General features: G+C 34.7%; 1 protein-coding gene across 2 annotated transcripts in view; it reads right to left on the minus strand.

Moving 5' to 3' along the window:
* The window catches only part of MFSD8 (major facilitator superfamily domain containing 8), a 42,519-nt gene that overhangs the window by 17,370 nt on the left and 9,134 nt on the right, over positions 1 to 16,015 (minus strand). Inside the window, exons 2-7 of one of the 2 annotated variants that reach the window (XM_060105845.1) lie at positions 15,377 to 15,468; positions 10,559 to 10,602; positions 4,945 to 5,185; positions 4,013 to 4,126; positions 1,754 to 1,898; positions 983 to 1,038 (exon numbers count right to left, since the gene is read on the minus strand). In XM_060105845.1, the coding sequence (XP_059961828.1) occupies positions 983 to 1,038; positions 1,754 to 1,898; positions 4,013 to 4,126; positions 4,945 to 5,185; positions 10,559 to 10,602; positions 15,377 to 15,468 (692 nt within the window). Of the gene's footprint in view, positions 1 to 982; positions 1,039 to 1,753; positions 1,899 to 4,012; positions 4,127 to 4,944; positions 5,186 to 10,558; positions 10,603 to 11,441; positions 11,935 to 15,376; positions 15,469 to 16,015 lie in introns of those variants that run through there. The other variant, XM_060105853.1, reaches the window with a different exon arrangement.

The following is a 16,015-nucleotide window of genomic DNA, read 5'->3' on the forward strand; positions in this document are numbered from 1 at the left end:
GCCTCACTTGCAATCTGGCTATCATCATACTTCTCCTTTGTTCAAAATTTGCTATAGCTCCTCACCACTCTGCTCTCCACCCGACTACTTTTTTTTTTTTTTTTTTTTTTGCGGTATGTGGGCCTCTCACAGCTGTGGCCTCTCCCGTTGCGGAGCACAGGCTCCGGACGTGCAGGCTCAGCGGCCATGGCTCACGGGCCCAGCCGCTCCGTGGCATGTGGGATCTTCCCAGACCGGGGCACGAACCCGCGTCCCCTGCATCGGCAGGCGGACTCTCAACCACTGCGCCACCAGGGAAGCCCAACCCGACTACTTTTAACTTTACCTTCCACAAGTTTTGTTGTAAAAATTAAATAAAATGTCTATCAAAGAACTTGGTAAAATTAACAGTGTCTTTTCCAAAACTTTATAAACTCCTTGAGGACAAGGACTAAATTGCATTCTTTTGCATGGGGGGACAATCGCCAAGGAGGACATAACAAGGAGTACTTAAATAATGGTTTACTTAGTAAAATATACCTACTTACCAGACTGGGTACCTATTTATGAGTCAGAGAAAGATATGAAGGATGAAAATGTGTATTTGTAGAGTATACCAAAAGAATAAAAATACAAAAGAGAAACCATACTTATTCCCATGATTAAGCGAATAAAGAAATACTTGAAACAGAAAGATACATTTGGTAGCAATAATACTGAAATCATTCCAAAGATCTCAAGGATTTTAGGATACTGGCTTTTTGAAAACAAGATGAAGTGATTTTTAGCAATGGTTTTAACCTTACCAATTGTGCACACCAAGTCACTGATATAGGCATGCCTTTAAAAAAAATCAACTTAGCTAACTTTCAACTTTGAAGATCTTCCCCAATTACCTATTGTATTGTCCTCAGAGACAAAATTCAAGTGAATATCAAAGAGACAGAATCATTAGAAACACTTTGTAATATTATAGTAATTTAGTCAAACAGGTTAATAGTACCTTCTTCAAAATTAATACTTTTACACTGTCGTCCTGAGTCATCCACACGATGTTCTCTTAAAAGAAAAACATAAATATTGTATCCATGAAAGGCTTAGTATAATAGATAATAGTTTAAATTTATTACTAGCTTTCTATTTTTTCACATTCTGGTATAGTTTCTTTTACTGTCTTCTGAGTAATGAAATTATTATGATATATAACTGATAAAATTTTTAAAATACAAGTTACAATTATTATATTATCATATAAAATGAAAAAAAAACTCAATTCATCCAAAAGCACACATGAGCTGCCTTAATCAGTATTTGAAGTTTTCCAATGATTTTTAACATGATTTATAAACATTTTGGACTCTTGGATAAAACACTCCAAAGAAATATAAAGTAACAAAACTTCTGTAGTTTTATAAATTTTTTTCTAATATATAAAAGATAAGAGATACACATTATGAGTAACTTTTGTATCTAAGGTTGAACCTAATCATTAATCTACTTAAAATGTTGCTTTCATGCCATTTCCCCTACTTAGAAGTCTATCATTAGTAAACCAAGACCAAACCTTGAATCTTTAAAGACCTTATAATCTGTTCTTATTCATCATCTATTATTTTAGTTATCAGTACCACATGCGTTAGCTGATCAGAAAATATGAACACAACTAGACATTAAAAACCAATTAAAGACATCATAGAAATAATTCTCCAACAATGATAATGTTTATTTAATTTCACAATCTATAAGAGTAGTTTTATCATTTCTATCTAATTACCTTAATACAGCAAGAATCAGAATAATATTTAAAATTCCCAGGAAGGCGCCAAGTAAAACTGGTGCTGTGTACATGTTTATCTGCAGCTTAATGGTATCCCATGTCACGCCCTTTTCTCCAATGAGTGCAAAACAAGTCTGAAAAACTTATTAAAATAAAATGTATACAGATTAATTATTATATGGGAGGCACAGGCTAAAATAAATGTGAGAAATATTTACCAGAGAATTGGAAGTAATATATGGAATCATCCATCTGCATCAGACATCCCAACAGGGGCAAGAAAATTGGTTCTTGGTGGGGAGAGGCAAAACATTTACTCTTTTTCTGTATAAAGCACAGATATGCATACAGTACATAAAACACATACAATATAGGTCTGTGGTATTAAAATTTCATGGGATGGAGTGGTTAGGAAAGAAATGTCTAAAAAGCCTCCTTAGGGAGACAATAACATAAAAAATGGGTGAGAAGCACTGATGTACAGGCATTCACAAGGGATTATACCTAACATAAGTTGTCAGTATTTTCTTTTTTTAAAATACATCTCTGTATGAAATTTAAGTTATACAATTTCTTCCATAAGTAAATTATTAAAGTTTAATCAATTTCATTATAAGAAACTGTGACATTTTAACTCAATATTTTAAAATATTACTGTGTATATGGTACTTAAATTATACATATTTAATATCATTTTCAATTTGGATCTGTGGTAAAAATCAGATTGGGTAAGTACTGGTTTGCTCTCCTGATTTAGATTCTATATCTCATTCTGCCAGGACTTTACATGTAACCTTAGGGTGAGGATTAAGTAAAATACTGCACCTAAAGCACTTAGAACAGCATCTAGCATATGGTAAGCAGTCAATAAATGTTTGTGCTTATTGATGTGGTTATTATTGGAAAAGTCATCTAATCTTTTCAGGCCTACATTTACTCATCTTTAATACAAAATGTTTTAGTGAAAAATCTTTTTTTTAAATTTTTATTTACTTATTTATTTATTTTTGGCTGTGTTGGGTCCTCATTGCTGCACGTGGGCTTTCTCTAGTTGAGGCGAGCGCAGGCTTCTTATTGCAGTGGCTTCTCTTGTTGAGGAGCACGGGCTCCAGGAGCGCGGGTTTCAGTAGTTGTAGCACACGGGCTTAGTTGCTCTGCAGCATGTGGGATCTTCCCAGACCAGGGCTCAAACCCATGTCCCCTGCATTGGCAGGCAGATTCTTAACCACTGCACCACCAGGAAAGCCCCGTGAATAATCTTTAAAATGCTTTTTAGATTGCCAAAATATTTACTGAGAACCTAAGCCTATACCATGCACTGTGCTAGAAACTGAGGGTAGAATGGTAAATTTAAAAAGACCCAGACTATGCCCTCATGTATATAGTAAGGCAATAGGTTCAACTGTTCTAGATTTCTGCTTATATTTTATTCCAGAACACTGAACTAAAATACTAGATTTTGGTGAATTAGGAATTAGGCTTTCTTCTGTTGAAGCGAAGTAATGGAAGTAATGGAAACTGGAGGTTGGGGTGTTAATGATGAAGTAAACTGAGTTGGATTCAAATTGATGCTATTTATAACTGCAATATTAAAACCATGGGCCAATTATATGGCTTTTCAAAGTTATGCTAGGCATAAAAAATTAATTTCTCTACTCATTTAGCAGAAAATTAATTGGCCTTAGGGAAATATTAAATCTCATTAATATATTTTTATATTCATTAAAGTATGAAAGCCTGGAAAGAAGAAGAGACTAGTAAATCTTTTTTAAACTCTTTCATTTTCTTCAACCTTAGAAAAGTCTTAAAGGTATGGGCAAAAGGGGAAAAAACCTCCTATAACTTTCCTCAAATCCTTCAATTAAAAGAATTTTGTTTCTCATAAACAGGAAAAGAAAAGCAAACTCTTGCTGAGATGTCAAGGTAAATGATTATCTGACAGAACGTATACTTTGGAATCAGACAGTGAGGTCTGAATATCATATTTCCCATTTACTATCAGGGTGAGCCTGGATAATTTACTTAGATTCTCTATGCCTTGGTGTCCTAATCTGTACAGTGGGACTAATAACATTTAATTTAGGGAACATGAGTTAACACATATAAAGAGCCTAGCCTCACTGCTAGATCAAAAAATATCAGTTTCCTTCCCTTTGCATTCAGCTATGAGGTTTTATAATTGAATTGCATCTAACATTTGAACCTCAAAAGTTTTCCCAATTCAAATCCAAGTAATGATAAGTGAACAACACCTACCTGGACCTAGAATAAAACCTAATGCTTGACATGCACTTGTGTTTGCCATGGAACTTGTTCTTTCCTGAAGAGAGGTAGCACCAGCAATATATGATCTAATAACAGCTACATTTCCTAAGAAAAGACACAATAATGCAAAGTAAAACAAAATATTCTCCAGTTTATAAAAATTCAACTTAATTTGGCTCTATACAGAAGAAGAAATATTAACCTACAACATAGTTACTGCTTCCTCTTTATGATTATACAAGGCATGTATAGTGAACAAATGTATCAATTAATGGAAAATATTGCTTTTACTAATATGAAAACACAGTTAAAGATGTGAATGAATGAAAAAATGGCATACAGGAAAGAAACTTTTTTTCATCATTAAATACCGAGAAAGCATTGAGTGAATGGAGTACTACTAATTGCTACACTGTTTTAAAAGAAATATGCTACCCACTCTGCATGTTTATAAAAACAAATCCTAAAAATTTGAGTCAAAAAAATTTGCTGAGCTTTTATGTTGAAGAGACTCTGCTAGGGGCTAGAGAATATTTTCAAAAGTCATAGATTGTCTCTAATTACACTAAGTTTACTAGCTAGTTGGTGATAAGGGATTTAAACAGTGCAAAACAGTATATAAGCAAATGCCAGAGACATGTTGGAGAAACAGTAGTGTAGCCTAAGAAAGCTTCATGGAAGAGGTGGAACTTGAACTGAATCTTGAAGGATGAAGAATCATGGGAACAGAAGAGAGAAACTATAGGTAATGGGAACATCATAAGCAAAGGCAAAATGATAGGAAAAATATTTGCAATGAGACATCTGTATGTTGACTGTCATATAGGAGATTGAGAAGAGGTGACCCTAGATGAGAGAAGGCCATAAATGTCAGGATGAATGTGAGTCCAACACAACCAAAAATATACATCCATGCATATTACCTGCTCCAAATCCCACCAATCCACGAGCAACCAACATGTAGTATTTATTATGAGAAGCTGGAACCTGGACATATGCATACAGGCAGTTGGCTGCCACCGAAATGAAAATGGAAACAGTAAGAGGTTCTTTTCTTGGTCGATAGTTAGACCACAAACCAAATATAGGTGAAGCTACCATTTGGCCAAGGCTAAAAGAAGCAATAACCCAGCCCAAAAAACTTGCATCGGCAGTCTGATCAATCTGCGGAAAAAAGTACAATGCTTTAAGAATTGTTATCCGAGAAAAGTAAAGTTAAAAATCTAAATACATTTTTTCTGACCGTGTAACATTTCTTATTCAAAAAATAAAAACAATAATGCTAACACATAAGTTTTATAACACCATTACTTACAGTAAGGAATACAAACTTCTGACATTACAATTAAATGTGTTAACAATTCACTATACACAAGGAAAAATGTTTAAGAAACTTCATCTTTTAGAACAATTATAGAAATTCTGCCATAAAAATCTTGTTTAAAAAAAATCACATTATATACCTAACAATAACATCATAAAAATAATATGCCATTCTTTAATTCTTGTAAAGTAAATACAATTATTTACCTTATGCTACTCTATAAACTAAACAACCATTAGCACTGTGAATCTATTTTTTTAACTGGGCACAATAATCAAATACTTAAAGACAATAATAAAATTTCTCTCATTAAACCTACTACTAATTCTTCCTTTCAGCATAGACAATCCAGGATTCTACCAAAGAGGATTTATATATCATTAATACTGAGGTTAAAACAAAATGATTACAACTCAGAAAATACTTTCAGAAAACAGAAAATTTTAGCTTACAAAAGGGACTATGGAATAAATCAACAGATTGGGTTTTTTAAAATATGGTAGGTTATATAATAATTTGGAAAAATAAGAGCCATTAAATTTTAGGACATAAGTTTAAACATATATAGGTTAAGTGGTAGAACAACTTAATAAGGAAAACCATGGCCTTTTCTTTTCCAAAGATATTTTTTAAAAGCTTAAAATGAAGATATTTAGGTACATTTCTGTTTGTGTGGGATGAGAAATAAGAGTGAATAAGTATAATGACTTCATGTCATATAAATCTAAAAATTAATTTTCAAAAAAGCAATGAAAACAATTTTAATATTAAATGTCTAGTGGTTTGAAAGCAAGAGGATAAAAGTGTCTTCTCAGGATATCAATTGATCATAATAGTCAAGTGTCCGTTTCATTGACAGAAGTGAGCTGACTCTTGAAGACGGCTCTAACAATTTTAACAACATTTGCTATTTTTATTGGATACTATTCTTTACAATGACTGGAAAACTGGAATCTGCTAGAATTCTGCTAGAATTGTAACAGGAAAGTAAAATGGTTTGGAAGATACAGGTTCTATACTACAACAGAAGGTATCAGTTCAGTAATTGAACTGTTACCTGTGCTCCTGTGTGTTTCTCTCTCTCTTATAGTAATAACAGCATGTTGTTTCCAATCCTCTGGCCACCTCTAATGATCTCTATCATATTGTTTGCAGGATAAAGTCTAAACTACTTATTATGTAAAACTAGCTCACAAGCTGGTCACTGTCTCTCCTCTCGAACTTCATCTCTCTGCATGCTCCCTCCCCCCAGTTCTAACTTCCAGCCACACAGAACTTTTTGAAGTTTCCAAATTGAGTCAAGCTCTTTGCTTCCAGGCCTTTGCACAGGATCCTCTACTGCCCCTTCCATCAGGAATGCCTTTCCAAACTCCTACTCCGTGGCCCAGACTGCCCCTTCTGGTGACCAGTTTCTGTAGGCCTTCCAAACTCAGCTCAGATATAACTGCTTTTGGGAAATCTTCCAGGATCTCTTTAGTCTGGATCAGCAACATCTCCCTAACCCCCATGTCTGTCTGTCTGTGTCAGTCTGTGTGTATGTCTCTCTCTCCCCCAGCCCCCACTCCTTCTGTCTCTCTCTGCCTCTCTCCCTCTCCCTCTGGCTCTCTCTCCCCTGTGAACACGTACACACACACACATCATGCTCTTAGGCTTTTACCCACTCATATTGTATGGTAATAATCTGTAAACTTGTTTGGTTTTGCACACTTCAGTGAAAGTTAGATCCGTCTCTTCTCTTAAAAAAAAAAAAAGTCCACAGTGCGTAGTACTGTATTTCAAAATATTCTTCTCTAAACATGTTAATAATATTTACAAAGTCAAAGTTCTAGAACTCTTAATGCTTCGCTATGGGAGCTGAGATGTGTTCCAAGCCTCCTCAACTATTTACTTATAGATTATTGCATATTCATCCAATTAACAGTCACTAAGGCCTTCTCTGCGACAAAACCTGTGTGAGGCAATATGAACACAAATTGAATAAACACAGTTCTTGCCATCAAGGAGTTTCCAAACCAAGTTCTACTTATCTGATTCTGAAAAATCCTACATTTTTGAGTAGCTGAGGAAAAACACCAGCATGCTTTAATTCTTTATGGGGGTAACTTCACAGAGTTGTTATGAGAATTATTTAAGTCAAGACATGTATAGTGCCTAGGGTCATGTCTGCCTATAGTATGCACTAAATGAATGTTACCTATACATAAAAAATTAGTATTTCTTGGTATTTTGTTTTTACTGATATGTCGGTTTTATTATTATATTTTATTGTAACATGCATGAGTAGTCCCACTATGTCCCTGGGCCTATAGATAACCTATCATTCCAATTTAAAATCTGGGTTTAAGAATATGAGTTTTCCTGGAAATCAATCACAACTCTGGGCAACACAGGCTATGGAATCACTGGGCTGATAGCTGTCTATCAGCCAGGGCCAGAAGCACAAATCAGAGATTCACAGCAGTGCCAAATTCCTTTCAGACAGATAACTTACTGTTTGGGGGTTTTAGAGGGGTGGTTTTGGCCTAGCTTTTTATCTTTCTCACAGATGACTTTTAAGCTAAGTAATACTTGGTAACATATTATCGTAAAAGAGATAGTAGCCTTAAATTAAAAATGAAAATTTTGATAAATAGCAATGACCTACTGTATAGCACAGGGAACTATATTCAGTAGCTTATAAAAACCTATAATGGAAATGAATCAGAAAAAGAATGTGTATATGTGTGTGTGTGTGTGTGTGTATAACTGAATCACTTTGCTTTACACCTGAAACATTGTAAATCACCTATACTTCAATAAAATAAATAAACAAATAACATTTTTTAAAAAGAATGAAAAATCTTAAGACAGTAGGTAACATAGCACTGTAGAGTCAGATTTTGGTTTCAGATAGGCTTGATTCTACCATTTTCTAGCTGTGTGATCTTGGGCAAGCTACCTAACTTCTCTAGTCTGAGTTTCTTTATCTGTTAAACAGGAGTGATAATGACCATCTCACAGAGTTGTTATAAAGATCAAAAGATGATTTAGATGAAAGATTTAGTATTGTGCCTGGCACACAATGAGCTATCAATATTATTATGAAATAACTTGAGAAAATTAACTCACAAGGTTTTTGGTGAAAATGTTATGCTTGTCTTGCCGAAGAACTAGGGATATGTTCATGTGCTCTCAATAAATTTACCTTTGAAGAGATTACAAATATCTGGAGAAAGGAGTGTACCTTTTCAAAATTCAACTTATTATGCTGAGTAGACCCAATTTTGTAAATACCTTTCTTTTGAGAATTTTGAGGTTAAGCAAACTAGATACAGGGACCATAGAAATCAAGAGTTTTGATACATGGAAATACATATTTTAGCACAGAAGATATTGCTCCAGAATTGTTAAATATTCTGTTCCAATTCTAATAATTCTGCCAGTATGGAAAGAATTTTTAGTGTCATGAGTAATGATTTCATGTAAAATAAATTTTTAATTAGTTTAAATTAATTTTCAAAATGGCAGTGAAAATGTGGCACTAAATCACTAAAAAGTAAAATGTGTATTTTTTTCCTATATTTCTTTTAAAAGATAGCATAAGAAAATAGTATTTTTAAGTTAAAAATTATAAAACCTAAAAATCTAAAATGAAATATAAGATGTCAATAAATTTCTTATATAATAGGTATAATTTTTAAACCCTAAATATTCATCAAATGTGTCTACTATTTTTATTGAAGCCATCCAACCATTCTAACAATCTTGTAGAGAAGTTAGGTAAACTCTCTGTAACATGCTGTTACAACACTCAATGATAAGTATTAATGATAAAGGGATATGGAAGCACATAGGAAAACCTTCTAATGCCAACTGGGGTGAGGGACAGTAAGAAAAGGCTTTTCAGAGGAGGTGACGTTGGAGCAAAGCCTTGAAGAATTAATAAAAAATAGTGGAGAAGAAGGGAGGAAGGGAATGGCAGAGGAAAGGAGAGATGGAGGGAAGGAAAACACTCCAGAAAAAAAAAGGAGGAAAAAGTGTAAAGATCTGAGGACCTTAGGTTCATCCAAGTACATGATATAATAAATTACTGGCTATAGATCTAATATTGGCCAAGGCTCAGGATCTAGGCTGAAACACACACACACACACACACACACACACACACACACACACACACACACACACACACACACACACATACTCTCTCTCTCTCTCTCTCTCTCTCTCTCTCTCCTCTGGAGAAAACCAAAATATAAGGGGCAAGTTGATAAAGAAAAATACACAAAATAATTTAAGAATAAAGAGTTAAGAGTAATGTCATGGAAGCTAAGAGACAGTTTCAAGAAGCAAAGAGAGGACAACAATGTCAAACACTACCCCAATGTCACCTAAAGTAAGGACTGAAAAGTATCTACTATTTGGTGAGCGATTAAGTCATTGGAGACCTCATCAAGAGCAGTTGTAGGGTAGCAGAGGAGTTAATCAGATTGTAGCAGGATAAGGAGTGAAGAAGAGTTAGGAAGCACAGAGGAACTCCTTCAAGAACCTTAACTGAAATATTATTATAGAATAATTATGTCTTCAACTTAAATACTGATTTTTAATAAATTCATTACTGGAATTTTCAGATAGAACTGACAGTTATATGTCAAATATATTTTTTAAAAAGGTAGAATTGACAGGACTTGATCATCAACTGATGATCAACTGATGTCAGAGTACCCACCAAACTTGCATCTTCTTGTCACTCCCTCCTTCCCATGTAGTAACCACAGCATCAAAATACATATATTGTCTATTCTTTTCACACTGTCACCTGACATCCCAAATTAATTCTATCAGAAAGCATCAAGTTATTCGATAGCAATATCACTTACACATTATAGGAATTCAGACTATGTCTAGCTTAGTTTCCTTTTTATTCGGGAAGGGGTGTGGATGGGATGGGAAAGTGGCTAATAAGTAGGTGACCATACATCTACATTTGCCTGCAATTGTCTGGATATAATCCTATTTTCCTGCTAAAGCACTCTTTTCACTTCAAGAGTGCTCTGGTTTGCACAATAAAGCATACAGTTACCTTACTTATAAGCCTCTTTTGAAGAATTATTATCTCAAGTTATTTTAATAAAGATTAACTCAGAATACCAAAGAGACTCTCTAGAAAACTCTTAACTACATAAGAGTTATTACTACTACAGCTACATAAGAGATGAATAAAGTGCACAAACCTTTTGGAGATATGGCCATATTGACATTATCACAATAGAAAATCCTGTGAAGAGACAAATTCTGTTATTTATGCTTATAATAATTTCATCACTATAGATACAAATTTTTGAACTATAGCATGGATTTTAAAACATCATTCTGAATTTACAAACTTATGACCACAAATGTCTAATTTATTAAGCAATGGGGTTTTATTTATCAAAAGGAAAATAAATATTAAAGGCTAGAAAACATATATATAATGACAGTCCCTCACCACAATTAACATAATAAAAGCAGAGGACCTATTTCTCCTTATTCACGTGTCTTTACTGTAAATGAAAATTACTGAAACTTCCTTGGTGGCAGAGTGGTTAAGAATTTGCCTGCCAATGCAGGGGGACATGGGTTCGAGTCCTGATCTGGAAGGATCCCACATGCCGTGGAGCAACTAAGCCCATGCGCCACAACTACTGAGCCTGCGCTCTAGAGCTGAGCCACAATTACTGAGCCCGCATGCCACAACTATTTAAGCTGTGCACCTAGAGCCCGTGCTCTGCAGCAAGAGAAGCCACCGCAATGAGAAGCCCGCGCACTGCAACGAAGAGTAGCCCCTGCTCACCACTAGAGAAAGCCCACGCACAGCAATGAAGAACCAATGCAGCCAAAAATAAATAAATTTATTTTTTTAAAAAAAGAAAAGAAAATTACTGACAGCTTTGTTAAGTTTTTATAGCAGAAGTGAATGGAGATAAGGCTACTTTGTTATAGACGAATTGCTAGACTTCTAATCTGTGTTGTTTGGGAGAGATAATTCACTGCAGGGAGGACTAAGAAGAAGGAAAATGATCTTTAAAGGGGGCAGTGGCTATAAAGAACCAGAATTTCTCAAGATGGGCATACCTTAAAAGAAAATTATCTCTGCTAGCTTTTATTGCTTGAGAACTGTAATGATAAACTCCAATTTTTTTGTCAATTTTAAATATTAGGCACATCCAATCACAATTCTATCAAGGCTGTTTTAAAAAAAAAACAGCTCTATTAAGATATAATTCACAATGAATTCACCCATTTAAAGTGTACAATTCAATGGCTCTTAGTGTGCCAGATATGTGCAACCATGACTACAGTCAATTTTACAATATTTTAGTCACCTCAGAAAGAAACCCTGGACCCTTTAGCTATACTCTTCTATCCTCTATCATTTCCCCAAAAGCCCTAAGCAACCACTAATTTACTTTCTGTCTCTATAGATTTTCCTATTTTGGACTTTCATATGAATAGAACCACACAATATGTGGTCTTTAGTGTCTGGCTTCTTTCTTTGCATAATGCTTTCAAGGTTCATCTATGTTGTAGCAGTATCAGTACTACATTCCTTTTTAAAAGTCTGTTTTAAAAAATAATTTAATTATTAGTTTCATCTTAGTGTATTTTGAATTAACACATTGACTTGATGAAAAGAATCAACTAATGTTTGAAAATAAGACTACTATCTCACAATCAAGTAACTTGTAAACAGGTAAAATGTTTCACATGCCAATTAAAATCTAAAGTTAAAAAACTTATTTCTGTTAAATTTGAAATTATTACTTATATTTTAGATAAATGAGTACAAAAATTAGAAGTGCTTTAAATAAAAAAACAATCTGGGGCTTCCCTGGTGGTGCAGTGGTTGAGAGTCTGCCTGCCGATGCAGGGGACACGGGTTCGTGCACCGGTCGGTCCGGGAAGATCCCACATGCCGTGGAGCGGCTGGGCCTGTGAGCCATGGCCGCTGAGCCTGCGCATCCGGAGCCTGTGCTCCGCAACGGGAGAAGCCACAACAGTGAGAGGCCCGCGTACCGCTAAAAAAAAAAAAAACAAAAAACAATCTGTTGCAGAGATTGTTACCTAAACAACATTCATTTGCCCCCTTCCTCCTCTCTGATAGAATCCTGGTTGTATTGAGGTATACATCATACATCATTCCTCCACAAAGCCACAGGCTTTAGAGGACACTGTGTCCACCCCAAAATCCAGAGGTTAGATCCTGATTAGATCTCACTATCCCAGCTGATGATGGGTTTAGAAATTAACAGGTAACCCAATTCTGACCAGTGAAAAATAAGGGGAGGTCTACTTTGGGACCTCCAAGAAAGGACTCCTCATATCTTTGGAGGTTTAAAAAATAAGTCCCTTTCAATCAATAAAAATTACTGTGGAAGGATGTGACACATGGAACTGCTGCTGCATCCCTCCTATAGCCTAAGAATGATGGCAATATGCAGAAGAGAGCAAAACCAAAAAACTTATTCAGAAGCAGAGCCAGTGAACTTCACCTGGAGTTGTCCCGCTATGGATATCTTATAAGAAAATACAAATTACTGTTCAAGCCAACCTGAATCAACATTTTTTCCTGATATTTGTGGAAAGCATAATAATAGATATACAATCCAAAAAACTTTATTTTGTACTTTTCTTTAGTTTTAGCTTTATTTAAAATCTATTTTTACTCAATGTTGAATCATAAAGAAGACTGGCAAGAGAGAGAGAACAAGAGGGTGACCTGGGATAAATGGAAAGGATATGGAAAACAACTTAGTCAAATGACTTTCACTAAATCCATCTCAGGGAAAGAAACCATTTGTAAAATTATTGCCTATGGACTTAGAGTCCATGCTTGGAAAAAAAATTGATTCCCTAAAACATTCCTTTATAAACTATCACAGTATTGAGAATTCCTATATATTTTCATTCCTTATCATTTTTAACATAATTACAGTTCTTAATATTAAATTTGTTTTCCTCATAAAGGTTAACTTTTTCAGTAAATATGTTTTCAGAAATAATGTTAATAGGTTAAAATAATCAAGCTATACAGATCAATATTCTTGGACTTTACTATTGGTATGTGTCAATATAAAAGTTAAATGAGGTTCACAGGCAACAAAAGTAAAAAGCAAATACATTAAACTACATCAAAATTTAAAACTTCTGTGAATCAAAGGGCACAATCATCAGAGTGAAAAAAAGAGTCACGGAATGGTTGAAAATATTTGCAAATCATATATCTGATCAGGGATTAATATTCAGAATATATAAAGAACTCTTACAACTCAACAACATAAAACCTTATTTAAAAAATGGGCAGGGGCCTCCCTGGTGGCGCAGTGGTTGAGAGTCCGCCTGCCGATGCAGGGGATACGGGTTCGTGCCCCGGTCTGGGAGGATCCCATATGCCGTGGAGCGGCTGGGCCCGTGAGCCGTGGCCGCTGGGCCTGCGCATCCGGAGCCTGTGCTCCGCAACGGGGGAGGCCACAACAGTGAGAGGCCCGCATACCACAAAAAAAAAAAAAAATGGGCAAAGGACTTGAACAGACCTTTCTCCAAAGAAGATATACAGATAGTCAATATGCACGTGAAAAGATGCCTAACGTGAGTAATCATCAAGGAGATACAAATCAAAGTCACAATAAGCTACTACCCCATTAGAATGACTAATGTCAAATAAACATAAAATAAGAGTTGGTGAGGATGTGGAAAAATCTGAACCCTGACTGTTGATTGGAATGTAAAATGCAGCAGCAGCTATGGAAAAAAGTATAGCAGTTCCTCAAAAAATTAAAAATAGAATTATCATATGATATAGCAATTCCACTTCTGGATATATACCCAGAAGAACTGAAAGCAGGATGTGAAAGAGGTATTTGCACACCCATGTTCACAGCAGCTATTTGTAAGAAACAAAATATGGAATCAACCCAAATGTTCATCAACAGATAAATGGATAAACAAAATGTGGTATATACTGAAGGGGATCAGAACATGCTACCCCAAAATATGCTGCTTTGGCATATTGATTATTTTGAGCTGAAGGCAACTAACAAACAGCAGACACAGAAGGGCTTTCTGTCTTCCCCCTTTCTGCCTAAAAACTGGGCATAGATTTCCCCTGAGAAATGTGCTCCTCCAGTACCAGGAAGAAGAAAACATTCTTATCACTGCAGATGGAGCATCAATGCTGAGATGAGTCTGCACAAACAAACCTTACTCAAATAACCCTCATCCTCCATTAGTTACCCCATGTATTTCCTAGTCACTTTCCCACAATTTACCATCCCTAGAAAGCCAGCCCCTTTTCTTTGTCTAGTCACCTCTCCATAATTAGAGACCCTTGTTAAAATAGTATATAAGTCCCTGAGTCTAACCCTTTCTTTGGGGTTTTCACTTTTCTATGAAGCCCCATATCTCACATAAAAATATTAACATCAAATAAATTTTTATGCTTTTCTCCTGTTGATCTGCCTTTTGTCAGTTTAATTTGCAGGCCCCAAATTAAAAACCTTTCCTTTACTTTCTTAGCTATAAAACCTAACAAAGTAAAGGAAAAGTTTTCCCTCTCCTAGAATTTATACAGCAGACTATTATTCAGCCTTAAAAAGGAAGGAAATTCTGACACATGCTACAACATGGATGAACCTTGAGGACATTACGCTAAATGAAATAAACTAATCACAAAATTAAAAATACTGTATGATTTCATTTATATGAACTATCTAGAGTAGTCAAGTTCATAGAAACAGAAAGCAAAATGATGGTCAATGGTGGCTGAGGGAAGGGGAGATGAGTTGTTGTTTAATGGGTATAGAGTTTCAATTTTGCAAGATAAAAAAGTTCTGGAGATTGGTTATACAACCATGTAGAGATATTTAACACCTCTGATCTTAGAAATGGTTAAGACGGTACATTTTATGTTATGTGGTTTTTACCATAATAAAAAAATAATTTTTAATTAAATGACATTAAAATATTTTTTATCTAAAGTTTAAAAATTATGTATAATTTCTAATACTTACCTACACTGCTAAGAAACATAGTAAGATACAGAATCCTAATAGATCTCCATCGGCTCTTATAGTGCTCCTCAGTTTCTATAATATCCCATTCTCTAGGTATAAAGAAGAAAAAAGTAGTATAAAGTTATCTCAGTACATGCAAATCTTTCTGTGGCACAATTTTATTTTCTCTCTCCTAAAGTCATGAAAATTATATGATAGAGGTATAATTTACTAATATTGGTTTTTACTATACTAATTCATCTATAAGTAATTATTATATCTTTTAATTTCCATGGATTATATTTATGGATCACTGTGCATAGAAACTTGGGAGACATGAGGCAGCTTAAAAAGGCAAAACATTTTGTGAACCAATTATTTTGCTATTGTTGGCATGCTATAAACTTATGAATCAAGCATGTTTAAATTTGCTAAACTGACAAAATGAATAAAGTATATCAAAATAAATAAAATAAAATAGCTACAACCATTAGATCTCCTACAGGTGGGATATACAACTAGTAACTATTAAATGATAATAACTGTCATCATTATGACATGCTCTACTTGATGACAGCAAATTAACTTTGCTGTAGGAAGATATTTTAGTTGGGTACTTTCAGCAAAATTAATATAAAGGTGACACCAGGAAGGTTT

The sequence above is a fragment of the Mesoplodon densirostris genome, chromosome 1, assembly GCF_025265405.1.
Source record: "Mesoplodon densirostris isolate mMesDen1 chromosome 1, mMesDen1 primary haplotype, whole genome shotgun sequence".
NCBI lineage: Eukaryota > Metazoa > Chordata > Mammalia > Artiodactyla > Ziphiidae > Mesoplodon > Mesoplodon densirostris.